We start from the raw sequence: 26991 nt of genomic DNA, 5'->3' as shown, positions 1-26991 counted from the left end.
ACATAGGCAGAGGGAGAAGCAGGCTCCATGCACCGGGAGCCCGACGTGGGATTCGATCCCGGGTCTCCAGGATCGCGCCCTGGGCCAAAGGCAGGCGCCAAACCGCTGCGCCACCCAGGGATCCCTGTTCACATTTTTAAAAAGAAATTTCAGTCAAGATGCATTGTTATGCTCAACATTTGAAACATTCCTAATAAATAGTCATACATCATGTCCACTATCATTACACTTTCTTGATGCCTGATATTCTGGACATACCAATCAATATTTGAAAAATGAAAAATATGATGTAATAATTGAAAATGAGGAGGAGGACTTACTTTTTTTGGAAATACACAAGAAAGTCATTAGACAAAAATTTCAGCATGATGCTTTCTTATGTTCAAATGATACTCTATAAAGGATACATTTATAATGGCAATAAAAGCTATTAAATAAATATACAATAGCAAATAAGGTATAAGATGGGTTCAGATAAACCTATGGACTATTTAGGACTTGAGACAATCTAATTAAATGTGATTTTAATCAATACTATATGATATGACAAAATGGTTCTAAAGTTTGCTTAGTGAAATAAGCATGAGAATAGTTAGAAGAATTCCAAGGGGAAAAATATGGATGGAATGGATAGAGGACCTAGCCTTATTCCCAAATATTAAAGCATACAATGAAAGGTACAGTTGTTGAAATAGTTTATTACTGACACTGAAATAGATTAGTAGAACTGAATGGAGATTTCAGTAAAAAACCCAAATATATGAATACATTTAGTATGTATTAACATTTATTTTTCATATTAGTAGGGAAAAAGATGGATTATTCTATAATATATGGTAATAATTGGCTAGTAATATGGGTAAAGATAAAGCCAATCTGTGCCTTGCCTTTTTACAAGGATAAAATTACAAATGGACCAAATATACAAATATTAAAATTGAAATTGGAGAAGCAATGAAAATAGTGAATTTAAAAATGATTTTGGTATAGGGAAAGTCTCTCTGTGACATAAGTCTCAAAAGCCAATATATATAGATATATAGATATAGATGTATTTGACTATATAAAAATTAAAATGCTAAAGTTCATTAAGCAACTTAAATGCTAAAAACCATTCTGGGAGAAAAGGGAGTGGATGTTTTCATATTTGGTGAAGGGCAAATGTTCTTTAACCCAAAGTTCTCTTATAAGTTAATAAAAAAAGAACCTTCTGAAAGAAAAATGTGTAAAATATACAAACAATTCATAAACACAATTAGAAAGCCAGGAAACATGCAAGAATGCACAGTCTTTCTTTTTTTTTTTTTTTTCAGTCTTTCTGATTAATGAAGAAATTAAAATAAAAGCAAGATGCTGTTTTATATTGTCAACCTGTCACCCTAGCAGAGATTGAAAGTTTGCGTCTCAGTGATGGCAAGAGTGTGAGAAAATCTCTCATTGTTTGTGGAATTGTTAATTGACAACCTTTTTGAAAAGAAAGTTGGCAGTATCTGTCAAAACTATAAAGGCATTTGTACCTTTGGGTCTAGCATTTCGACTTATGGGGATTTATCACAGGAGTGACTTGAAGATGCATGTAAGGGATAGTTCACTGTATCATTGTGTGTAATGATAAAAGTTAAAAAGAGGCAGATGTTTTATCAGGTGATGTGTTAAGTTATAGTCTACAGAGATACACTGTAAGAATGTCTAAAAAATCAGATGTTTGGGCAGCCCCGGTGACTCAGCGGTTTAGCGCCGCCTTCAGCCCAGGGCCCGATCCTGGAGACCTGGGATTGAGTCCCACATGGAGTCCCACATGGAGTCCCACATCAGGCTCCTGCAGGGAGCCTGCTTCTCCCTCTGCCTGTGTCTCTGCCTCTCTCTCTCTCTCTCTCTCTCTCTCTCTCTCGTCTCTAATAAATACATTTTTAAAAAATCTAAAAAAAAATTAAATGTTTATGTTTTGGTGTAGAAAGATGTACAAAATATAGAAAAGATAGCTTGCAGTATAATGTGGATATAAGTAAAACATTTTACAATTAGAAATAAAGTTTATATCTGCATGGTAAATGTATTTGAAAGGTACTGTTAACAGAGCTCTATGGAGAGGAATTGGAAGGTTGAAAGTAGTAAAATAGGGAATTTTTGCTTTTTACTCTGAGTCCCTCTGTACTACTAATTTTTTCCTTTTTTAAAAAACAGGAGCATGTATTTTATATTTTAAAGTTAGAAGAAATCAACAGTATCAGAGTTATAATCTGTATGAAATCATAATATATTGCATGGCCTTTATTCCTCTTAATAGAAAATACAAAACAAGAACTTTTAATTCTGTGGCCAAATAGCATTTATTTATTTGAAAATAACATTATTTTGTGTTCTAAGCATTAATGACATACCTACCCTCCTCCTCCGTTCAGAGGTTTTCCGAAAATATCTAACAGCACTTCCTCTTTGAAGATTTCCTTATCCTTTGTTCTACCTACATGATCCTGACTTTATTTTAGTGGGCTTTATTGCAGTCCAGAAGTAGGGAAAGTTTTTGTTCTAGATTTAACTGTAATTTGCTTAGTCAGTGGGGCAGATTTCAGATTTCATCACTATACTTCGGCATTAGAAAATGCCATTCTCTACTTATTAGGGGTGCCACCCCTAGAAGCAGAAGTCAGTGTGATTTGCTCTCCACGTCTGCTATCTCCCAGCATCGTAGTTCTCCATTCTCGTTTTCAACTGGGTGTGGGATTTCTTTAGCTGAAAACTTCTTAACAAGGCTATTCCATGTCACATGTTCTTTCCCAGTTCTAACAACTGTACTCCCTTCTCTATTTTAATACACACATGGACCAATTTCAAACCATGGTCTTGCCAAGAAAAGACTATCCATATTTAATATGCAAAAATGACAGGTGGTTGTCCTCTCCCTAAAAGTACTCAGAAAAAATTCTGACGCATAAAACACAATCATTTCCTCCAGCACCATTCAGACTAACCATGTAGAAGTTAAGTCTTCTGAATGGAGTTTGTTGAGACCTTCAGTGTGGTTGTTCATGAGTAATTCTCAATCAGAAAATAGCATCTCCCAGAAGCGAATTATACTTTAACTCTGGTTATTTGATTTGTTAAAAACGTTGAATCCTTGAAGAGGAAAATGATTACCCATGATATAGTCCTCTGTAATACACTGTACTGTTTAGGGTTTTCCCATATTTTTCAGCATTTCTTCAAGTTACCTTTTCCTTCCAAACCAACTCCGAACATGCCAGTAATAGGATCTTTACACTTTCAAGCCTTCTAAAAGTTAGTTGTGGTCTTTTGGCAAAGGTCAAAAATAGAAAATTCTGTTTATTTCGCTTAAAGCCTAAGGTCAGTTTTATTCTTAGACTTCTCTTCAACTTCATCTCTACTTCAGCATCTAGTTTCTATAGCAACTGAGATTACTATAGTAGCTGGGTCAGAAAAGAATTTTTAAATGTAAAGATATTTAGTTTTTTACATAGAGAAAGAAGATACTAGGCAACATTTCACAGCTTTTCGAGGGAGCCTGTGTTCTGTTTCCCAAGAATTCTAGATTTTTTTCCTGAAGAGGCCAGACACTCTTTTTCAAACAGTCCCAGGAAAGATTGCTGTTGCTGTTTTCAACTACTTAATCTCTGTCAAAGTAACCAAATTAAGACAGCTAAGAGAGAGAACTCTTCTTCTGTGGAGAAATTGTAGTGGTCAGTAGAATTATTTCTCTGGGAATCACTATGTGAAATGTCCTTTTTTTTTTTTTTAACATTGGATTCCTTAACAATAATAGCTTGTTTTGTTTTGTTTTTTGTCTCACTCAAGTATGATTGAAAAAATGTAGGTATTTTGTCCATGTTCTTAGTCTAGCTGGATTAAGGTATAGATGCTGTTGCGTCACTCATGTGGGGAGATACTGGAGGTGGAAGAAATACTGTCAGACACTAAAAACGATAACATCAGAGATGGAATAAGTGCTTAAGAGACCCCATCTTCAGGAATGTTTATAGTGCTTTAAATGGAAATGATGTCCCATTTTTTTTAGTCGTTGAAGCTGGAGGAAAATTAATGCTTTTTTATATTATAGGAACTACCTTCTGTTGAAGAACTCACTATTATTCTGCCTGAAGATATTGAATTAAAGCCTTTTGGGATGGTTTCAAGTATTATTGAGCAATTAGGTATGTAAATAATTTTACAAATAAAATTCTTTATATCCAAGTTTGTACTCATCAAATCAAAGGCTTATGACAAGTGCATTTTCTGTGACATATGTAATAATACTTCATTTTATAGTAATTAAGTTTGAATAAATTCCGTTTTATATATGTAACTCACAAATGCATTGTCTTTAAAAAATATAAAGTCTGCTTTTACTGACATTTCTCCAGAATTTTCTTTTATTTGGAGTATTTGTTTTTTATTGCTGTTAAGTTTCTTCAAACTTAGTGGCTTTAAACAACACAAATTTATGGTGTTATAGTTCTGTAGGCCAGAAGTCTGATGTGGGTCCCACTGGGCTAAAATCAAGGGGTCCATCAGGGCTGAGTTCCTTTCTAAAGGCTCTAGAAAGGAACTCATTTTCTCCTTTTCTGCTTTATTTTTTTTTTCTTTTTTTTTTTTTTTTAATTGGTGTTCAATGTACTAACATACAGAATAACACCCAGTGCCCGTCACCCATTCACTCCCACCCCCCGCCCTCCTCCCCTTCTACCACCCCTAGTTCGTTTCCCAGAGTTAGCAGTCTTTACGTTCTGTCTCCCTTTCTGATATTTCCCACACATTTCTTCCCCCTTCCCTTATTTTCCCTTTCACTATTATTTATATTCCCCAAATGAATGAGAACATTGTCCTTTTCTGCTTTAGAGGCTGCCTGTATTCCTTGGCTCATGGCCCCCTTCTTGCATCTTCAAAGTCAGTAATATACCTTCTCCCACCCTTCTCCCTTCATCACATCTCTCCCTGACCAAAGCCTGGAAAGATTATTTACTTTTAAGGACTCCTTAGGAGGGTTGTAATCTGGGATAATCTCCCCATCTCAAGGTCCTTATTCTTAATCATATCTGCAAAATGCCCCCCCCCCTTTTAATGTAAGATAACATATTTATACGTTCAGGGTTTAGAGTTTTGGGTGTTTTGGGCAAGGGGGACATTGTTCTACCTACTGTCCTTGATTTTTATTTTAGAAACATGTAAATTAGAAAGTTCTGTCATTTAATGTCATGAAATATAAAGCTATTGGTTAGAAAAGAACTAGATATTATAGATTTCTTTTAGCCGCAGGATGTGAGGTAAGTATACTAAAGCCCTTGAAGTTAATGTAGTTACCATTAGCTCTCATACCAAGATCCATCTGAAAGTAGAACTCAGAGTTGACAAAGTCAAAGGATATTTGAACTGGATAAAAGACCTAGATTGTCCACCAGCCCCCTTAGTTTACAGGACTTAAGGGACCCAGAAAAGCCTAACTCATTTGCCCTTATGCTCAGTTGTATAATGGGTCAGTGGTAGTCCAGAAATTGACTTATGACCTTTTTCTAACATTGTCCATTCCAATATTTTAAAAGGTTTGTAATTACGTAATTTTGTACTTCTGCAATTCATTAATCAAAATTTTGATTAAAGTGAAACTTTCTTTTAATAAAAATCATGATTATTAAAACTAATTCTTGAGTCATTACATTTACTGGTTTTTGAGTTATCTTATGGCATTTAATAATATGCATAAGTAAGTCAAATAAGTAATAACTTGATTACATAGTGAGTTGAGCATTTATTAGACTTGATGCATATAGAAAAAGGTTGTAATGTTTCTCAAGAAAAAAATATGAAATATATGATGTGCAAGGAATAATGCTTTTTAAAGATACTGGTTTCACTAGCATGCCCTAATAGACTAACAAAATTCTCAAGCTGTTGGGAATAAAGATTGACTCAAAATCAGCACATGCTACCCTGTTTTGAGAGCGGAAAATATTGAACGTGATTTGGAGCAAATTACAAAAGAGAAAATATAATAAGTTTTAGTACATGAAGCAAAAAATATGTGAATTCAGATAAGAGCCTAAGGAGAAAAAGACAGGATTTGGCTTTGTACTCTGCAGTTATTCTACAATGCTGGCTTGTTTTTCTTTCTCTCCCTTTATTTACTTTGGAAAATGCAAGAGGCTATTTAGATCTTATCCACCTGGGTAGAAGTAGAGAGATTTCAGGAAATTAAGGATCTTATACTGGTACATATTTTGGCTATTGATAGCCTTGGAGATTTTTATCAGCGTACGGTACAAACTTTAGGTTTATTTGTACCCAACTACCTGCAACTGCCACCTAGAAGGAAACACGGTCAGAAGTCATGTTGTTAAAGGAAGAGGATTGGAACTAGGGATCCAGGTTACTCTAGGTTCTGGGGATGCCTTCGTCTGAAATTGGCCATGTGATAATATTAAACCCTTAAATCCTGTTTTTTTGTTTTATCTTTCTATGAAATGAGGGTATTGGATTAGGTGATCTTTTATTTTCATGTAATTTGATTCTTGGGGAGGGGATTAAGGTGGAGAAATGATTGAAAATGCTGTGAGTGCTCACTGTCACCATCAGTCCTTACTCATCATCTATTCAAGAAACAGACCTAATGCAAAAACTGTTGATCTGTGCTCTTTTACTCCATATATGTTTAGAACTTAGAAGCACTGTTATAAATAATTGAATACAGTTGGAATTTTGTAAATGAATTTTAATAACCTGAACGTATTTCATTTCTCAAGTGGACATGCCATTATCTGTATAATGTGGCAAAGTATGCTTACATGTTGCTCTAATTTTCTAAGAGCCTATTGTTTGCTTTTTTTCTCTTTGCTCTGGTAGCTTGGTTGTTTAACATTTGTGGCACTTACAGGAATTGGAGATTATGATAGACTAGTGGGATAATGCTTTTGCTTTTTGAGAAGGAGAATGATAAAAATTACTGTGAGTTCCATTATTCTGCATCTGTTCAGAGGAAGATGCTTTTGGGAAGTCTTTAGCTTTTTCATTGATCAGTGAGTACTCAGTGCTTTGTAGAAAGAATTTCTAGAGTGAGAAAGAAGACTAATTTTTCCTAAAACAGGAGTTTTGTGACTAAATGTGATTATACTTTGAGTAAAAATTGCTTGGGAAAATGTACATAACTTGTTTTATTGACTTCTTAGTGGATGATACCAATTTTCTGTGAGAATTTTTACTTTAGTTTTTTTTTTCTTAGAATTGTAGCTTTTTGTTTTAAATTAAAATATGTAGAATCTATTTCCGTGTGCCACTTGATAATAGACTGTTCTTTTAAGAGTAGTTATGAGGTATATTAGCTCACCTTAAATTTCATTTTGTTGAAGTTAAAGGCTAAATTAAATTCTCACTTAAATTTTACATTATCTTGTGATTAAATCTTGAAATAATCTCCTTTGTTTCATTTTTCAGTAATAATTGAATCTATGACTAACTTACCTCCAGTTAATGAGGAGACTGTAATTTTTAAAAGTGATCGGCAGGCAGCAGGAAAGGTTTGTAAAAAAAATTCAAATCTTACAATTATTTCTGTTTCTTTGTTGATTGGTTTTTCTGACTTTATCTGTCTTAAAAAGAATTTGTTAATTTTAGTAGATGAGCAGTATAGAGCTCTGAGTTTTATTTTTTTATTTTTATTTTTTGAGTTTTATTTTATTCTTGATTTTTTTCAATACTTCATGCCATTTTTTCCTGTTTGTCAGGTACTCTGTGAGGCGGTGGGTCTGCATATTGAATACCTCCAGGTACCCAAAGTTGAGTGCAGGAAACTTTCTACAGTAAGAGTTCTTACTGTAAGAGTTCTTAACTCTTTTGGTTTGTGAGTCCCTTTGAGTGGTGGCTCTTAAAACTTTTTAAACTTTGGCTTCCTCAGGTAGAATATTAAGAGTGGAAAGAAGAAACAGGGGAAAAAGATTTCAGCAATAGCTACAGTGTCTCTGTAAGCACATTCTAGGGAATTATGAGTCTGTGTACTTTAGCACTTGCCATAAAGTCAAATCCCTTATAACATTTTTCAAATGGAACACTCTGCATGTCCATCTTTAATATGGGAGACTATACATTTTACCCAGTAAATAGGCAATGCTGAGAGTCAGCAGAGAATGTAAAATCTCTAAGATCAAGAATATAAATACTAACCAAGTGTTCCTTTTTTTGGGTAGACGGGTAGTTTATTCACCTCAGCATTCTCCACTCTAGAAAGTACAGTGCTTTGTAAATTATAAATGCTAAGTAAATGTGTACTGTGTTGAAAACAAATAAAAATAAGAAAACAAGAAACCAGCTGTTATCTTTGGGGAAGTCCCTTTTGGGGTTTAGTTTTTCCCAGATAATCTACCAACAGTTGGCTTCCTTTTTGTTCTAGGAGATACAATTAATTTACACCTGATCAGAAAAAAACATATCTTTTTAATTATATTATTGGGTCATTTATATATTTTCCGTTTTATCTGCTATTTCCTACTGTCCCATTCACACATATTAGAAAGAGATCAGGTTTTTATCAGGGTCCTGCCTACCTTGTACTACCTACATATGTTTGGTTTTGTTTTTTTTTTTTGTTTTTTTTTTGTTTTTTTTAGATCAACAAGCTAATTAAAGAGAAATGAGTGATTTAGGATTGCAAAGCAATCAGTGACAGAATTAGTTGGAGCCCAGAGCTGATACATCTTGGCAATTCTTGAGAAAGTTGGTGAGAGGAAAAAAAGACTTTAATGCCTAAAGGATGATGCTGTACTTTTTTCCCTTTCAAATACCAGGGCTCAGTCCTTTTGTTTCAAGTATCGGTTCTGCTGGTGCCTGTGTTAAGTGGTTAGAGATTCACTGGGGGCTTAACCTCAGAGAAGGTGGAGAGAGAAAAGGAATAGTAAACGAGTCAGTGACTGCCTTGAGTAGCTCTCCATGCCCATCGGTATGTGTACTTCTTTAGGAGAAACCAGTATTCTGCTGTGGTACAAAGACCAAGCATTTCTCACTGTCCTCCAGGAAGTAGTAGAAGAAGAGAAGGGAAAAGAGGGAATGGAAACTTCTTTCTTGATTTTCTGGATGAGTTGAAACTGATTATTTCCATGATTCCTTTTATTTATGATTTTCATGACAGTTGCCTTTTTCTTTAAGTAGCTAGCTTAGACGATTTTAATTTCAAAGTACCCAACACTTTGCTAATTAAAAACCTCTGAATTCACATTTCTTATATCTTGATCAGATACATTTGAATTTTTAGTTCTATAATTGTGGCTAATGTTAATATTCAGCTCTTTTGTCATTTGACATTGAAACTAGTCAGATAAAAATGTAACATTTATGCCTCTAACTTTAGTTATGTGACATAAGTCTAGAGAAAAAATTAAATCAATTTCTCCATTTTACATAGAGAGCTTTGTATATTCAAGAAGTGACAAGCCTTTAAAAAATGTTTGCTTATAAATCTAAATGCCTTGATGTGATTCCCCCAAAATAATGGTATAGGCTGGGGTGGGTAGAGTTGGGATTATTAGTTGAACCAGTGACCAGAAAATGAAATTGAATCTGTTTTAGATCTTATCTGTATACTAAATTAGTTTTATCTTCAATGTCAAACCTTTGCACATCCTTTTCTTTTCCCTCTACTCTTGAACATAAAGAGACACAGTGATAAATATTCTGTATGTCTTAATTCATTGATGCTTAAGCAAGTGGAATTTTCCGCATTTACTCAAAAATCATAAAATCTTAAAAGGGAATAAAATGGAGTTTCCCACCTAGTCTGTCTGCCTGATGCATTTTCCTTCCACCTTCCTCCCCCTTCCCCACTGATCTAAGGGAGGTGTCCTTGGATTTGTGTTCTACCCTTTGCCCTTTAATCCTAGGAATGATTAGTTACTCTTGGTAAATGATGAATGAAGTTTTATTTTTAATATTTAGGTCTTTATCAGGGGATTAAAAATTGACCAACCTGTGCAATTTATTATCCCTGTACAAGATGAATTACTTATTTGTTTTGCCTTTACTTTTCATTATTTGTTAGAGTTGGGAAGGAATTTTTACTGATTTTTTTAAAAGAATATATTACAATCTTGATTGGTAGTATGTGCTGAATTTATGAAAGTCTCTGTATTATTTTGATACAGTGTTTATTTTTCCTCCCTCAGCAACTTATGAAGTAGTAGTAACACAGTGATTAGTGTAAAGCGATTGATAAGAGAGAATTCTGGATGGCTGTGGGGGCTCATTTCCCCCTTTTCCCTTTTGGTACCTTAGCCAGAAGCTGGCCCAGCTGGAACCAGCTAAGGCCTTTGGCAGGTGGCATTCTTAGAAGGCTGTTCTCAGAGCAGCAGTATGCAGATCTCGGCTCTCCATTTGCAGTTTTCCAGCATTATCCCTGGGCCTGTTTGATCTGTTTCCTTTTACCTGTAGAAATGAGGATTACCTGATCCCTCTTAGGCTAAGCAAGAAATATGTAACGTGTGTGTGGCGAGGGGAGTGTGCAGCTTCTCTCTCTCGGAGTGCTTTGTGCAGGTGTAGCCCTCTGACTGTGGCAGGCCCCCAGCCACTACAAGTTGTGCCATGCAGCTTACGGAACATCTAAGCCTGGACTATGCTGTGGCATGAGAATTTGGGGGAATGAATTTACTGCTCTTCTTGTCAGGTTTTTTTTCCTAACAGTCCTTATGCTACATCTGTATGACATGGTAGTGGTATGGTAAGTATAAAACATAAGTTGGATTAAGTATTCATGATAATTTCTATGGAATATATACTTTTATTTAAAGTGTAAGGAAAGCTTCTCGCCTACCTTAAAGTAAATATCTTAGAGACATTATAATCCTAAGTTTTGTTTCTCACACTGCTGTCCTCAGCCACTCCTTCCTTTCCGTTTATCTGTTGTCAGGTAGTTTGGAACTTGCAGGATCCTCAGAGGCAGGCCTGAAGAGTGAGCTGGGATGCAGGGTTTGAGGAAACTAGGAGATGAAAGGGGCTGGCCTGAGCCCTACTTTGAGGTTGCTCTTTAGAGTTTATTTAACTCTCAGGTATTAGCCAGTCTAAAATCTATACTTCGTAATTGATAGTAGTTTAGAATATTGTTAAACCTTTTTTTCCTATATCTCTGGATTAGCTAAATTGCTTATGTCAACTCGGTCAAGTATTCCATGGCTCTTGGAGGTAGGAGCATAAATACCTCACCATTTTGATGTAAGCTACGTATGCATTCTTTAAAGTAGCTTCCTGTTACCTGGTGTTATTTTACTTAAAACCTTATAATGATTTTATCATAGGTATGGCTCATAAACACTTGAGATCTTAAGAATAGTTAACTAATAAGTACACTTTGATTTTATTCAAGCATTTTGTATGTCACTTAGCTTTTTTGTTCAAACCAGTCCCTGTGTAAACCTGAAGCTGTACAGGCATTTCTTTAGTGAAATCATTTCTCAGGAAATGGAATTCTTTTGTCCATGAAACCAATCCGAGGGAAAAACAGCTTTATGTATCAGGTTGCAAACAATGACTATTATAATACCTTTATGGGAAATTTTTCTAAACATATTTCCTATCCTCGTCCAAACTTGAAGAATCAGATCTGTCTATATTTATCAAAGGAGTTCAAAAAAAAAGAAAGGTTTTTAACACTTTTTAATAAATGACAAGACAGTCTATTACTGTATGTAATGTGAGCCAGTAAGAGTTGTGCTGCAGTATTTCCCTCTGTCCTTTGCTGTTCTGGTTGGAAGAGGTCTACTCTTTGTATCTAAATCCTTTCAAAGTAAATTTGCTATTTTCTTTAAAATTAAAAAAGAAGTTACATTTTTAATGCTATTAGTGTTACTTCAGAATATGTTGGCATTTTAATTGTATTGAATACCTCTAGTTATTTGGGGGTATTCATGTCTTCAGAATATTGGTACCCTGATGGGTGAGCTGTTTTATTGCCTCCCTGAAAATTGGTAAACTGTCAAATGGTATAAAAAATAAAATGAGAATATTTACTCTCAAAAATGAAGATCTGAGAACGTACTAAAACAGTGCTTTTGGTTTAAAACTTTCAGTGCAGTTGGTTTAAAGTGGTCCACGCGATTTGGAAAGTTATGTAGTAATTTATATCCAGTTTTAATAATCATACTCTTGGCTCCAATAATTCTGCCCCCTTACAAATGAATTTTTGAAAAACCTAAAGTACAGAAATTTACATTTAGAAGGATGTTCTTCATGGCACCATTTATCATGTTATACAAATTGTAAGCTCCCTAAGTGTCCTGTTAAGACTAGTTAAATCATGCCAGATCTATAAAGGAGTGTAATATAGCTACCGAAATTACACTGCAAATAATATTTATAATGTGGAAAAACTTAATGCAACTTTCGGTTTTAAAAGCGGACAGTATACAAAACTGCAGTGTGATCTCAAAAGAAAAAAATTATTAGTAGAAAAAGGACTAGAAAAGTTGACACTGACATTGGTGATGGTCTAGTTTCTATGACATACACCTATTATCAGAAACATTTTTTTTTTAAATTTGGGTATTTTGAGAACATTTTGAAAACAAGAGATTTCCTTTAATTATTCATAAAACATTTTCAGAAATAAAATACGTTTACACTAAAAGCAGTTCCTTTACATAAAAGTTAAAGGCTGTATAAGCTTCTTTGGTTTTGGAGAAATAAGCAACTTCAAGTTCAAATCTACTTTTTCTAGGTTTTGAATTAGAAACAGTTGTAGTTTAATTTTATCAAAATGTTAACCACTGTATGGAAACAGCAGAAATGATTGAATACCCATTAAAGCAGAAGCTTGCTTTTGAATTGTGTTATAAGATTCCAAGTGACAACATTTTATTTCTCACATTATAATTCTTTTCTTCATACTTGACAACTTAAATGAGGAATAATAAAAAAAAATTCATTATTTGTATCTAGTTGGTATACCACCAAGATGATTTGAATTTAGCAAGGAACAAACTTGTTAACTTGTTTTAAATTCATAAGGAAGGAAATCTGGAATGAGTTGGTATAATCAAGACATGAGGACTTTGTGAGTAGGCAAAAGTAACTTAAATATAAATACAGTTTTATTGCTATGACATGTCAAAATTACCTTGTAACAATTATTGGTTTTAAGAAATAATACTAATTTTTTGAGTTATTATTTTACATATTAAGGAGGTCTTTACGTTTCTTCTATTTTATAGATATTTGAGATATTTGGACCTGTTGCACATCCATTTTATGTGTTACGGTTTAATTCTTCAGAGCACATTGAGAGTAAAGGTATTAAAATAAAGGACACTATGTATTTTGCTCCATCAATGAAAGACTTCACCCAATACATATTCACAGAAAAACTTAAACAGTAAGTATATTACTGATAATGCTAGTTGTTGTCTGCTTATCTAATATTTATATTTTAGGAATAAATTTCAGTGAAGGTAGTTTCTTGTTAAATATCTGTGTTCCAAAGCGTTCATTCATTTTCCTAATAACCTCTCTGAAAGCAACAATCTGTTAGATTTTACACGTAGAGATGATTTATATCTTTTACCCAAAATGAAATAATCAACTACTAAGACTACATATGGGCCATATAAAGTTTCTGATTCTAGTTCATATTTTTTTCCATTACATACTTTTTTTTTTAATAGACATGCTACTTCAGCATTAGTATTACCACTTAAATAGAATTCTTTTCCATTTTAAATAAAACTATTCCTTAGAACATTATAGGCTTACCTATTTAATAAGACTTCATAATTCTCCAGAAAAAAAGAAAATGAGTAAATTTCAGGTGGCTTTTTTTTTTAAATATTTATTTATTCATGAGAGACACACAGAGAGAGGCAGAGAGAGAAGCAGGCTCCATGTGGGGAGCCTGATACGGGACTCAATCCTGGGACTCCAGGATCACTCCCTGGGGCGAAGGCAAGGGCTAAACCACTGAGCCACCCAGGGATCCCCTCAGGTTGCTTATCAATTGTAGATTTACAGAAGAGACAGCAAAAATGTGTCCCTAAAAAATTGTGTATTAGGTTGATAAACAGGGTTGATTTAACCAACAAACTACTGCTTTCCCTTTTGTGGATGCTAAATGATGCCTTTGGCATGTGGGTAGTAACATTCCTCCATGTTTACGCAACTCATTAATTGTGCATTTTCCATGTGTTATTTGTGTTGCCAAGTGTTAGCTGTAGAGCTGCTTATATAACAGTTGAACTTGTTATTATAATCATATAATTTATTTATAGTAAATGAGTAATATTTAGTTCAAGTAGAATAATTTTTTCAGGAAAGAAAAAACAGTTAAATGTTTTGGAAAGATGTAATGAGTATGAGCCACTAAAAATATTGTAAAATTAGGAGTGGAAGAAACACTGCAAAGGATTGGGGGTGGGGTGGGGATCTTAAATCCAAAAAGACTTTGTACTCAGTTTGGCACACAAGTCCCTTTTAGGTCTAAGCTCTCTTTGATGGGAAACTTGAAGTGTAGTTGAAGCGTTAGGAATGTGGTTTTTGCAGAACATAGAAGGGAACTTGAGTCCGTGAGTGGCCTTAGTGCTGCCTCAGTACTAGTCCCTGTTGCATGGCGTAAAGCCTCTAAAGCACATATTAAATCCAGTCTCTGAATGTCATTTATCATAATTCATCAAACCCATGTTTAAGAATCCACATACTCCTGAGGAACATTTTGCCTAAGTCGTTCTTTGTGTCGGTAAGGTTGATTTTTCCAAACAGCTGCTGAAAAGAAAGGTGGCTTATATAGAAAAGTCACGTTTTATCATCATGCCTTAGACAGCGTTTCCTTCTGCTTTTGACATTGATGTTGCTCTGGATGTCCCTTTTTTAGGCGTTTAACAAGTAAAATATTTTAGCTTTAAAAAGATAAACCTAAAAAAGCTTCTCTGAAGATATTTATTAAATAGATGTTAAACAAAAGAAGTCTTCTTGATTTGCAAGAATAAGAATTTTTTCCTAGACAGAAACAATAAACTGAAGAATTGGGAAATTAGGTCCACCTGGCAGACTCCCCACCCGACAAGATGATCAAGTTTACATCTGCATGGGAACTCGGGGAGGACCTTGCCTTTGAGGTAGAGAAGTTTTCCTCCTCTCTAGTTCAGCCACCCCAGTAAGCCTGTGTTAACTCTAGCTTCCCATGCACTTACTCTCTTGTTAAAAGTGCTTTTTGAGATGTGGCTTGATCTCTTCTTTAGTAGGTTTTGATTTTCTCTGGTAAATGCACTGATGGGGAACTTCCTCTTTTTACGTCCTTAAACCCCACCCCTGCTAAGGACACCATAGGCCAGAGGGTGGCACGTCTATGCACAAGGGAGTCCTGGGGCTATGTTACATGCACAGGCGTGAACTGATAATTAGTGAGTAAAAGCTTTTTCTTTTTAAGTGGTAGAAAAATCTTTGGTAATGCCTCATATGGTGTCAGAGTTCTGGATCAGACTTAATGATTTTCATATTTTGCCAGCCCACTGACATCTGTACACTGATTTTTATGGATTGTGGATTAGTGTATTAATGATTTTAATGAATTAGTTCCCGAGAATCTCATTTTTGAGATCTGTATTAAAGCAGAGAGGACAACGTCTAATATTTTGTAATATTTTAATTAATTGAATAAGAGGTATTGTCAAACTTATAAAATCAAAACGATTAAAGAGATCAAGATGAGCTTCAGAAATCCTAGTCATACTTGATAATACATGTACTTTTGTTGGTCATAGAGTATAAAACTTCCCACTAAAAGTAGTTAGTGCATGTGATTTTACTGCCCTCCAGACTCTTCAAAATTCTTTCTCATTAGCAAATGAGATAGCTGTTATTCCGCCCACTCTGCTCGGAGAACTACTGTTGGACTAAGCTCCGGTTACCCATGGAATATTGTTGATATCCCGCAGGCAAGTAGAGGAAGAAGAATTTCATGTTGTTACCTCTACCCTTAAATCTACAAAATCTTAAGGGAATGTCTCATGGTCATCTTGTACCCTTAGCACCTGGAACAGTGGCTGACGTATAATCCGTGTAGAATAAGCATTTGTTGGAGTGAGCTTTATACAGTCGAAGTCGTAGCACCTGGAGATACTTATGAACTGCAGAGCCCCTTTTCCTCTGCACACCATCGCCTCGGCTTCTCCTTCTGATTTCCCCTGGTGCTGATACTTATATGTGTCCAGATCTTGTGTTTTTCTTAGGAGCTTCCCACATCTTCTGAAACAAGGTGAACATTATACGTGGTCCTTTATTTTTTGCTCTTACTTCCATGTGTATTACAAAATTAAAGGTTGAGCTCACGTCTTCTACTTCATTATTTTCTGTACTATTAAGTTATAAACACAGACTGTTCCGTACTTATTTTCTTCTCACTGTTTTCTCTTTTAGGGATAGGGGATCAGATGCATCATGGAAGAATGATCAAGAACCACCACCGGAAGTAAGTAAAAGTCTCTACACAGTATTTTAGGAAATAAAGCAGGACTTAATTTTTTTTTTTTAAGATGTTATTTATTTATTCATGAGGGACACAGAGAAAGAGGCAGAGACACAGGCAGAGGGAGAAGCAGGCTCCATGCAGGGAGCCCAATGTGGGACTCGATCCCAGGACAGGACTATGCCCTGAGCCAAAGGCAGACGTTCAACCGCTGAATCACCCAGTAGTCCCTTAATTTTTATTTTTAAGATTATTTATTTATTTTTTTTGAGAAAGAGCATGTGCCCAGAGGGGAGGGCCAGAGGGAAAGGGAGAAGCAGGCTCCCCACTGAGCAGGGAGCTGGGTACGGGGCTCCATCCCAGGATCCTGAGATGATGACCTGAGCTGAAGGCAAACACCAAACTGACTGATCCACTCAGGCACCCCAGGATTTAATTTTTTAAATTCATCTTGACCTTAGGGAGGTCCTTAATGCTACCTGGCAGTCATACTGCCATCTGTGGGAGCCTGTATTCTCCCCCTTTCCCAGTGACTGTTTTATACCCCTCACTAAGAGTTTTTGATTGATCATTTTAGGGGAAAAAATATTTTCAGTAATATTTCAGTTTATCATTTTCTTGTTTTTCCTTGTTCCTGTTTTTTTTTTTTTTTTCCCCTACTGGTAAAGGCAGGATTGTGATTATTTTTAAAAGTTTTATTCTATACTTAGGATATTAACCATATGGGACATGAATACATTTAATGGTGCTTAGAATAAGCTACCTTTCTTTTGGAGGTACAAAATCCTTAGAATGTACCCACTTCTTCTTTTTTTTTATAACGATAGTCCTAAAAAGAGAATTCTTGATTTTCTTTCTTGATTCCATGTCAGTGTTGGTTTTATGTCCCAAATAGCTTGATACACAGTTTTTCTAGAGATGTGGAATAGTCCAGAATAATCTGTAGGATTATTTAACTTTACATGGAGATGTTTAAGCATATATTCTTTTTTTTTTGTTATTAAAATACAGAAAATGCAGCAATGAGTATATCTTTTGAAAATAGTATGAATTCATACAATTTAAAAGAAAAATATAATTACTATAAGTGAGAGTTTTTAAACATACTCAGTAATTCTGATTCCTGATGAATCAGTTTCTTAGTATTGATTGATGATATTTCTTAGTATTCTAAATCCTTCTTGGATTTCTAGAGTTAACTTTGTTCATTTTAAGTGTTCTTAGGCAGTTCTGAAGATTCATGTTAATTTCTAATTTTGCTGGGGCATGTCATGAATCATGTGATGGTAACTTAGAGGGTTACTTAACCAGTGAGTGGTCCTAGTTTAGTATCCACGTTGCCGTGGGATTATGCTTTTCAATTTATGTTATGTACAGCTGTGATTTCTGTTAAGGCTCTGAATCAGGCTCACTTACCATTGTTCATTATGTTCAGGTCATCTTACTCCTGAAGTGATATGTTTTTAAAATATTTGAGAAAATTCACCAAAGTCTTACACCATGTATCTTGTGAAATGAAAACATCCCTATTGTTTTAGTACTAAGCTTTGCAGTTGCAAATTATGGTAACGTTAATTGTTTGTAAAAATCCACGTGATTAGGTTAATTTCAAAATGAAATCCCGGCATGCTTCATGGTGTGTTTTGTTTTTGTATTGTTTTTTGTAGTTGACTGAATGCCCCTTATTTCTGTAGTAAGGGAAAACTCTCAAGATTTTAAATTTTAGTTTATCATGGTGAAATTTTGTAGTATATAATTATTGCCTGACGTTACTCATTGATTATGTATAAGGCATATGCCTTTTTCATTTTGGTATTCATTTCTAGTACATGAATATGTAATTTGTAGTTGAATAAATGTGTTTGAGTGCAAATTTAAATTAATATGTCTACAAGAAATATGTGAATTTTTTTCTGACTTTACGAGGTGATAGCAAAATATTGCCAAACCAGTCTCTAAAATGAACCAATGCCAATTAAAATCCTTTAATATTTCCATCCTGCTCTTAGAACGTGCCTGATGACTTTCTTCTCCGATTCATCATCCCTGACTTTGCTATATAAGAAGCTTTTGCTTTGCCTTTCAGAACCAATTTCATGCCCCTTTTATACCATGCCTTTGCACATATTCTTGCTCCTTGAAATTTTCCTTTCCTTTATTTTTACTGCTAATTCATCATTCAAGATTTATCTCAAGTTTATCTTCTAAAGATATAAAGATGAAAATAATATCTAAGCCTTTCTCTGCAGTCCAATCTAAATAGCATCCATGGTGATTTTTTTCTTCCTTTACTTTGCTTTATTATTTATAGCTCTTACTATATACTCGACGTTATATTATTAAAAGAATTAATACCTATAAAGTGTCTGGCATATAATGGGTACGTATAAGTTTTTGAATGAGTGAAAGATAAAACACTCTTCTATTTTATATTAGATCTAATAATTTGTTATTTGCCTATTCGCAACTATTCCTTTCCTTTACTGATAGCTGATGCTATGATGAATCTTGACCCTTAAGCTTAATTAAAGTCAGTCTTCTAGCTAGGGAAGGTTGTTAAAGATTGGCATTTTAAAGTTACTACCTATCTGGGCACAAAAAGAATTACCTGATACTTTTTAGGGGAAAAAAAAAGCCATGAATACTCTGGCATGTATTAATTCAGAGTCCCATGTGTAGTTAACTCAGATATTACTAAAAAATATTATGTATCAAAAAAAGTAATATTCTTTCAGGGTCAATGTTAAATAATAGGCTTATTCTTCTCACTTCCAAGAATGTACCAATGAATTGGTAAATCCATGTGACATAATTTATATATTTTTCTTCTGCAAGGCCTTAGATTTCAGTGATGATGAAAAGGAAAAAGAAGCCAAGCAGAGGAAAAAATCTCAGATTCAAGGCCGGAAAAAATTCAAGTCTGAATCTAATGAATCAAGTGAGTAAATACAATATATAGTAATTTTTTATCTTCATATACATTTATATAAGTCGATAACTAATAAAATTGAAGTAAACATCTAGGATCTCTTTTTACCTCCTGGCATCCACCTAACATTAGAGGCATTGCACACTGCAAGATGTGGCGGACGAGAATATGAGGAATAGCAACGTTTGTTTTTCAAGATAAGGATATAAAAATGGCTTCTGGGGTAAAACTAATAAGCCTTGTTAGTCATTTGTGCATATAGGAACTTTTTTCTTAAGAAACCTCTTTGCTTCCATGTTTAGAATTCAATGATACGGTATACTTAATACCTAAATCAAAGTATTTTATAACCTGCATTTCCTTTTATTATACTTTCCTATTTTTCCTTTTTTAAAACTAAACTTTTTGTAGAGTCACATGCAGTTGTAAGAACTAATTGAGATTTTCTTGCAGGTCCATTACCCAATTTCCAGAAATGGTAACATCTTGTAAAACTGTACATTACAATACACAATCAGGATATTGACATTCAGACAATCAAGATCCAGAATATTTTCACCACAGAAAAAGATTCCTCATGTTCCCTTTTTATAGTCACCCTCACTTCTCTCCCTCCCACCTCCTTAACTCTTGGCAATTACTAATCTGTTCTCAATTTCTGTAATATATTTTGTCATCTCAAGAATGATTACGTAAATAGAGCCATACAGTATGTTGTTACCTTTAGGGATTGGCTTTTGATGCTGAGCATAATTTCCCGGAAATTCATCCAGATTGTTTTATGTTTCAAGTTTGTTTCTTTTCATTTAGGAGTGTAGTTTCCCATGGTAAGTTGTTTACCAGTCATGCATTGAAGGACATCTGGGTCATTAACATTTTTTGATTATAGGAATAAAGTTTTTTATGTATTTGTGAACAGGTTTTTGTGTGAACACAACTTTTCATTTCTCTGGGATAAATGTCTACGAGTAATTGCTGGATTATACAGTAGTTAGATTCCCATCACTTAGTGTATGAGTGACTCAGTTTCTCTGTATTCTCCCCAACATTTGGTTTTGCCACTATTTTTTATTTTAGTCATTCTAATAGGTGTGTAATGAATGATATCTAATTGTAATTTTTTTAAAGTTTTTTTATTTATTTATTCATAAGAGATACAGAGGCAAAGACATGGGCAGAGGGAGAAGCAGGCTCCTGCAGGAAGCCCAATGTAGGACTCAGTCCCGGGATCATGACCTGCCTGAGCCACAGGCAGACACTCAAGCACTGAGCCACCCAGGCGTCCCTCTAATTGTGATTTTAACTTGCATTTTCCTAACGACTAAGGATTTTGAACATCTTTCCATGTCCTTATTTGCCATCTGTTTATTTTTCTTCAGTGGTATATTTGTTCATGCCTCTTGCCCATTTTCTAATTGTATTTCTGCTCTTTTTGCTCTTGAGTTATTAGAGTTCGTACATAATTTGTTACAGCCTGTAGCTTGTATTTTTATCCTCAAGAGAGCCATTTGCAGAAAAAAAGTTTTTAAACTCGATGAAGCCCAATTTATTGTTTTCCTTATGTGGAGTCTGAGAATTTCTTGTCTAGACCTACATTCTAAAATTTTTCTTCTTTTTTTTTCCTAAAAATTTTGAGTTGTTTTAGCTACTCTAGTTTCTTTGCTTTTCCATATGCATTTTATAGTAATAATCTCTATATTGGCAGCAAGTCTTGCTGAGATTTTGTTTTTTTTTTAATTGCTGGGATTTTAATGGGAATTGTGTTAAATGAGAAAAACAGTTACCTCTTTACTGGTTTGGAAAGAATTGATATATTAACTCTTTTGAATCTTCCATTGCATAATAATGGTATACATCTCTACTAATTTAAATCTTTGGGTTTTTTTTTCCAGCAACATGATGTTTAGAATACGAATCCTGTACTTTTTGTTGTTAGTATATACTTAAGTATTTCATTTTCAAATTGTTGTAAATGGTTTTGCATTTTTAATTCCTGTGTCCAAGTGTTTGTTGCCAGAATATAGAAATAAAAATTAATGTTTATTATGTTTAATTTCTATCTTGTGACCTTGCTGAACTCAATAGTTTTTCTACTTAGCCAATAACATCAATTGCAAGTAGAGATGGTATTCTTTTTTGTTGTTGTTCAAACTGTATTGTATTTTTTTTTTTTTTTGTCTCCCTTTTTACTTTTACTAGCTCTAGCCCCTGGCACTATGTTGAATAAATGTTCTTTGTTCTTGATTACAGGAGGGAAACATTGTTCTTCATCATTAGGTATAATTTAGGTATAGGGTTTTTGTAGTTGTTCTTTATCCTGTTAAGGAAATTTCAGTCTATTCCTATTTCGGGGGGCTTTTAAGAAATTATGGCTGAGCATTAAATTTTGACAGTATTTTTTCTTTTCTTTTTTAATAATTCATTTTTTATTGGTGTTCAATTTGCCAACATACAGAATAACACTCAGTGCTCATCCTGTCAAGTGCCCTCCTCAGTGCCCGTCACCCATTCACCCCCACCCCCCCGCCCTCCTCCCCTTCCACCACCCCTAGTTCATTTCCCAGAGTTAGGAGTCTTTATGTTCTGTCTCCCTTTCTGATATTTCATACCCATTTTTTTTTTCTGTACTGATAAGATGACATTTTTTTTGTCAGCCTGTTAATGAGGGAGATTACACTGTTTTTAGAATATTGAACCAGCCTTTGCATCCCTGGAATAAACCAGAAGTGGTCATAGGGTACAATTCTTTTTATGTATACTGTTGAATTCTCTTTTCTCTGTCTTTCTCTGATGATTTTCTCTGTTCTGAAACCTAATGTTTTACCGGATATTAATGTAGCTATCCCTTTCTTTTAATGTTTGCATGTTGTATCTTTTGCTATCCTTTTACTTTCTACCTGACTTTATCCTTTGAAATGAGCTTTTTGTCGACATACAGTTGTAGTGTGTTTTTTAATCCACTCTGCCAGTCATTCCCTGTTTTAATGGATATATTTAGACCATTCACATTTAATGTAATTATTGATATGTCAGGGCTTAAGTCTATCTTTTTCTGTTTGTTCTCTCTGGTTTTCATTTCTCTGCCTACTCGTGGGTACTGTAACATATTTTAGAATTCCATTTTGATTTGTCTATAGTGTTTTTGAATGTATCTCTTTGTATAATTTTTTCAGTGGTTGTTCTGGGTAGTATATGTACGTTACTTATCAAAATCTACTGATGTCATTGTTTTGCCAGTTTGTGGGCAGTGTAGAAACCTTATGTCTTAGAAACCTTACCTCTTTATGTTTCTTTCTCTAATTTCTAGTATAAATTGCTTTAAATAGTTCATATATACAATTAGAATCACTGTTACCTATTATAATATTTGCTTCAACCATCAAACGTAATTTAGAAAAATCAAATGACGTTTGATTATATTTACTCAAATTTTTGCTATGTTTCAAATTTATTCTCTTGTTTCTTTAGAGAACTTGTAGTTCTATCAGTGTAGGTCTGTGGGAGATAAATTACTAGTTTTTCTTCATTGTAGAATGTCTTTAGTTTCCCTTTTTTCCTGAGGATATTTTTATTTAGTTTAGAAGTCTAGATTGAGTTTTCTTTCAGCACTTGAAAATGTTGTGCCACTACTTCTGTCTTTCGTCGTCTTTGATGAGACATCTATGGTCCTTCCTGATCCTCTGGCCTTTTATAGTCATTTAAAATTGGTATTTGAAGCCTTATGCTCTCTTGGCTACCATAAGGTAATATTGGAAGTTAAAGAAAAGACATTGAAATTTTAGGCAGTGTTTTTTGATGTATTAAAACTAATTTTAATTTTGTTCTTATGCTTTTTTCCTCACTCAAAGGTGAAAATTTTTCAGAAGTACATCAGAATTGGAATGTTCATACTTCTGTTACAGAGCATTCAAAAGGATATCGTAACAGAGAATTCACACGAGGATTTTCCCGGGGTAGATATCCTCGACCTTGCCATGGCACACCTCCATCGCCACGGTTTTATAACTCAGAGCATATGGTGTTTCAGGAGCCTTCAGGATTTCTACCTCAGAGACAAGATAATCCTATCATGCCACAGTATCCCTTTCCTCCTCCAGTGTTTGATGTGCACAATTTTTCACTCCCTCCTCCTCTACCACCACTTCCTCCACCTCCACCACCTGCATCTGTAAACCTGGGTTGGGCTGCACCTAACATGGCACCTCATCCATTAATTCCCTTACCATACTCCATACCCCCACCCCCTCCACCACTGCCTCCACCCCCCTCTTCTGGAGATAACAGTTCTTCTCATTTTGGATCCTACTACTAGGTGAAAGTATGCTAATTTCTGGAGAAATCTGGACTTTTTATATGGAAGGGATTTTTTTTTAAAGAAAGTAATTATGGAACTAGATTTTTAACATTGTAAAATACTAAATGATCCTTCAGTTGTAAGTTGATGTATATTTGTAACCTTTGTGAAATTGTATCCTTATGAAAATACCACTTTTGTGGAAGAGAGAATCCAACTATGTAATATTTAATTAAAACAATCCATGTTTACCCTATCCCTGCTCAATTAAACAGTGTATATAGGTCTAATAATAGCTCTGGAGCAACTTTTATCATGAGTCAAATATATTAAACACATTGATGTCTTCTTGGTATATCTGAAAACAAGAGGTAGAAGTCCTGTTGAGAGTCTTTAAAATAAACTATTTTTACAAATGTAAACTTGAAAAGTGGTTTTGATTATTAGTGAAATTTACCAGTAAATTCAAATATCCTATTTTTTAAAAATATTTATTTATTTTAGGGAAAATAAGAGTGAGTGAATGAGGTAGGGGAGGGGTGGGGAGGAAGAGGAAGTCCCACCCACACTGCACTGAGTGCACAGTCTGACACAGGGCTTGATCCCATGACCCTCAGGTCACAACCCAAGCTAAAACCAAGAGTCAGACATCTAACTGACTGTGCCACCAAGGTGCCCCCCTCCTTTTTTTTTTTAATAAATGAAGGGTACAGAGAAGAAAAGTCTTCAATATTGGTAGAAATTCTGGCTATAATTAAAGTTAACAGTGATTATGCATAAGCAAGCTTTTCATTATGCAGGTTCTAAAACTTAGTCATTGTTCAGCAGACTTTACTATTTAATTAAAGGGACATAGGAATTATTCATAATAAAATGTTATTTATTCACAATAAAGTGTATGTAACCCCATATTAGGACACTGTGTTTTCTATATCTATTTTCCAGATTCTCACATGCCTGGCACAGATTAGGTGCTTAATAAGTATTTATTGAATGACTGACTCAATTTAGAGCTTTTAATTACCACTAAATGTTATTTGACATCATGAAGTGTAAATGCAAAGAAAATAATGGAATTTTAGAAACAAGAGGCCTTAGACGTAGTTTAAATGAGTCCTCATTTAACAAATAATGAGGAACCTAAGGGTTCCAAGTTACATAATTAAGATTATTTAGTGGGATGACAAGGAGTTGAACCTAGTTTTCTTGATTCTCACATCAGCACTTTATGCCAAACTGTTGCTTCCCCATCTTTTATTCCTTGACATTTTTAGAAAATAATATTTGTAAGTACATCATTGGGGTAATCTGGAGATCATTCATCACAGCCCCATGGACTCTGGTTGCACCCAGAGGCCCTTCACGTCCCTGTAGGCTGGGGAGACTGCAAGATTCCTGGGGCCCAACTGAGAAGTTTTTGCTTGGGTATACATTGACTTTACCATATGTTTGTACTTTATTCTTTCTTGAAATGAGTTTGTAGCTTCTCTTTAGGAGTTAACCTTCATAGATTATGGCAGTCTTTTTTTTCTGGTTGATAGAGTATTCTTAAAATTGAGATTATATCTAGAAGCGCCAAAAATTTTTTTTCTGTAAGAACAGAAAGATGTTAAAAATTCAATTACAGTATATCAATAAGCCATTATAATTACCATGGCACTTAAAAAGCCTCTGAACCTCAGTACCTCAAGTATTGTTATCTGACTGTAGGTTTTTATTATCGGAAAAAACATAAGACTGAATGATGCCATTTGGTATCTGCCTTCAATTAAGTTGCTGCCTTAAACATTTCTATTCAATTTGCTTCCTCCTCATACATGATTGAGGGATTTTGAAACTTCAGGGTGCCCAGAAATCACCCACAGTGATCACCTAAGGTTTGGAAAGCTTTCTAAAAATGCACATTCTTGGACTTTATCCCCAGATTCCAATTCAGTAGATCTAAGATGAGACCTGGGAAACATTTTTTTTGTCTTCTACTTTTCAAATGTTCTTTATTTTTTAAATTTTCTTAAGTTTTTAATTTCACTTCCAGGATAGGTAACATGTGTTATATTCGTTCCAGGTGTACAATACAGTGATTCAACAATTCTCTACATGACTCAGTGCTCCTCATAAGTGTACTCTTTAATCCCCATCCCCTGTCTTTAATATTCCCCCACCCATCTCCCCTCTGGTAATGATCAGTTTGTTCTCTGCAGTTAAGAGTCTGTTTCTTGGTCTCTCTTTCCCTTTGTTTTGTTTCTTAAATTCCATATATGAATGGAATCATATGATCACTTGTCTCACTCTAAATTATTTCACTTAGCATCACACTCTCTAGATCTAACCACGTTGTTGCAAATGGTTGCAAAATTAAAATGATTGCCTAAGCTAATATGTATGATTTATTAAGATGAATGATGAAGAACTCTCCTTCCTCGCCACCCCCCACCCCCCGCCATAAAAGATAGTGAAGCTCGTGATAACTGGATGACTTGTCTACTTAATAGAAATAGGTTTTGAAAGAACTGGGTTGAGACTGTCTAGAGGAGACCTGGAATAGAACGTGTAGTTTCAGGAACTACAGAAGAACATCTCTCAAAAGCTATGTAGTTAAGTTGTAAAGTTAAATACTAAAATGTATCCATCTCTTCTGTGCAGCTAAATGATTACTAGATCTGATTGTCAATACTAATTGGAAGTAGGGGAGATGAATAAGCAATGGCCGGGGGTGGGGGGCTGTGTGCCTAGGTCTCCATTGTTTTGGGTCAATGAGGAATATAGAATGCTTTCCCTTCTTTTTCCCTCTTCCCACCTACATTCTGATGTATTCTTCCCTGCCCTCCACTTCGGCTACTGTTTGTGCTACATTATTTTGTTGCTGGCTTAGAGTTGGTGAACACTAAGTACATTAAAAAATTCATAACATTTGATGAATAAGGAATGAGTAGAACCTAAGTTCTAGTCTACTATAATTTTAAACTAATAAATAGAAGTGCTATTTTAAATCCCCAGGTGCTGAAAATCTTTGTATTTTTGAAGGTCAAGACTTCTTAAGATAACAATCATGATTTAGGGAGACACAATCTCAGACATAATGCACTTTTTTTTTTTTTTTTTTTTTTTGAAAGAGCACAAGCGGTGCGGGAGGGGCAAAGGGAGAGAAAATCTTTTTTTTTTCTAAAATATTTTAGAGAGAGGGCAGCCCAGGTGGCTCAGCAGTTCAGCGCCACCTTTGGCCCAGGGCCTGATCCTGGAGACCCCGGGATCGAGTCCCACGTCGGGCTCCCTGCATGGAGCCTGCTTCTCCCTCTGCCTGGGTCTCTGCCTCTCTCTGTGTCTCTAATGAGT

The 26991-nt window shown here is 34.8% G+C and overlaps 1 protein-coding gene across 1 annotated transcript in view; it reads left to right on the top strand.

Annotated features, from left to right (window-relative positions):
• Positions 1-24080, top strand: part of NAF1 (nuclear assembly factor 1 ribonucleoprotein) — a 40756-nt gene extending 16676 nt beyond the window's left edge. Inside the window, exons 3-8 of the mRNA XM_025439002.3 lie at positions 4076-4169; positions 7441-7523; positions 13194-13354; positions 16387-16438; positions 19271-19373; positions 23213-24080. Of these exons, the coding sequence (XP_025294787.1) occupies positions 4076-4169; positions 7441-7523; positions 13194-13354; positions 16387-16438; positions 19271-19373; positions 23213-23676 (957 nt within the window). The 3' untranslated portion in view covers positions 23677-24080. The remainder of the gene's footprint in view (positions 1-4075; positions 4170-7440; positions 7524-13193; positions 13355-16386; positions 16439-19270; positions 19374-23212) is intronic.
• The last annotated feature ends 2911 nt before the right edge of the window (positions 24081-26991 follow it).

The sequence above is a fragment of the Canis lupus genome, chromosome 15, assembly GCF_003254725.2.
Source record: "Canis lupus dingo isolate Sandy chromosome 15, ASM325472v2, whole genome shotgun sequence".
NCBI classification, from domain to species: Eukaryota; Metazoa; Chordata; class Mammalia; order Carnivora; family Canidae; genus Canis; species Canis lupus.
Note: the sequence above shows the minus strand (reverse complement) of the source record. Positions and strands in the feature narration are given on the sequence as shown.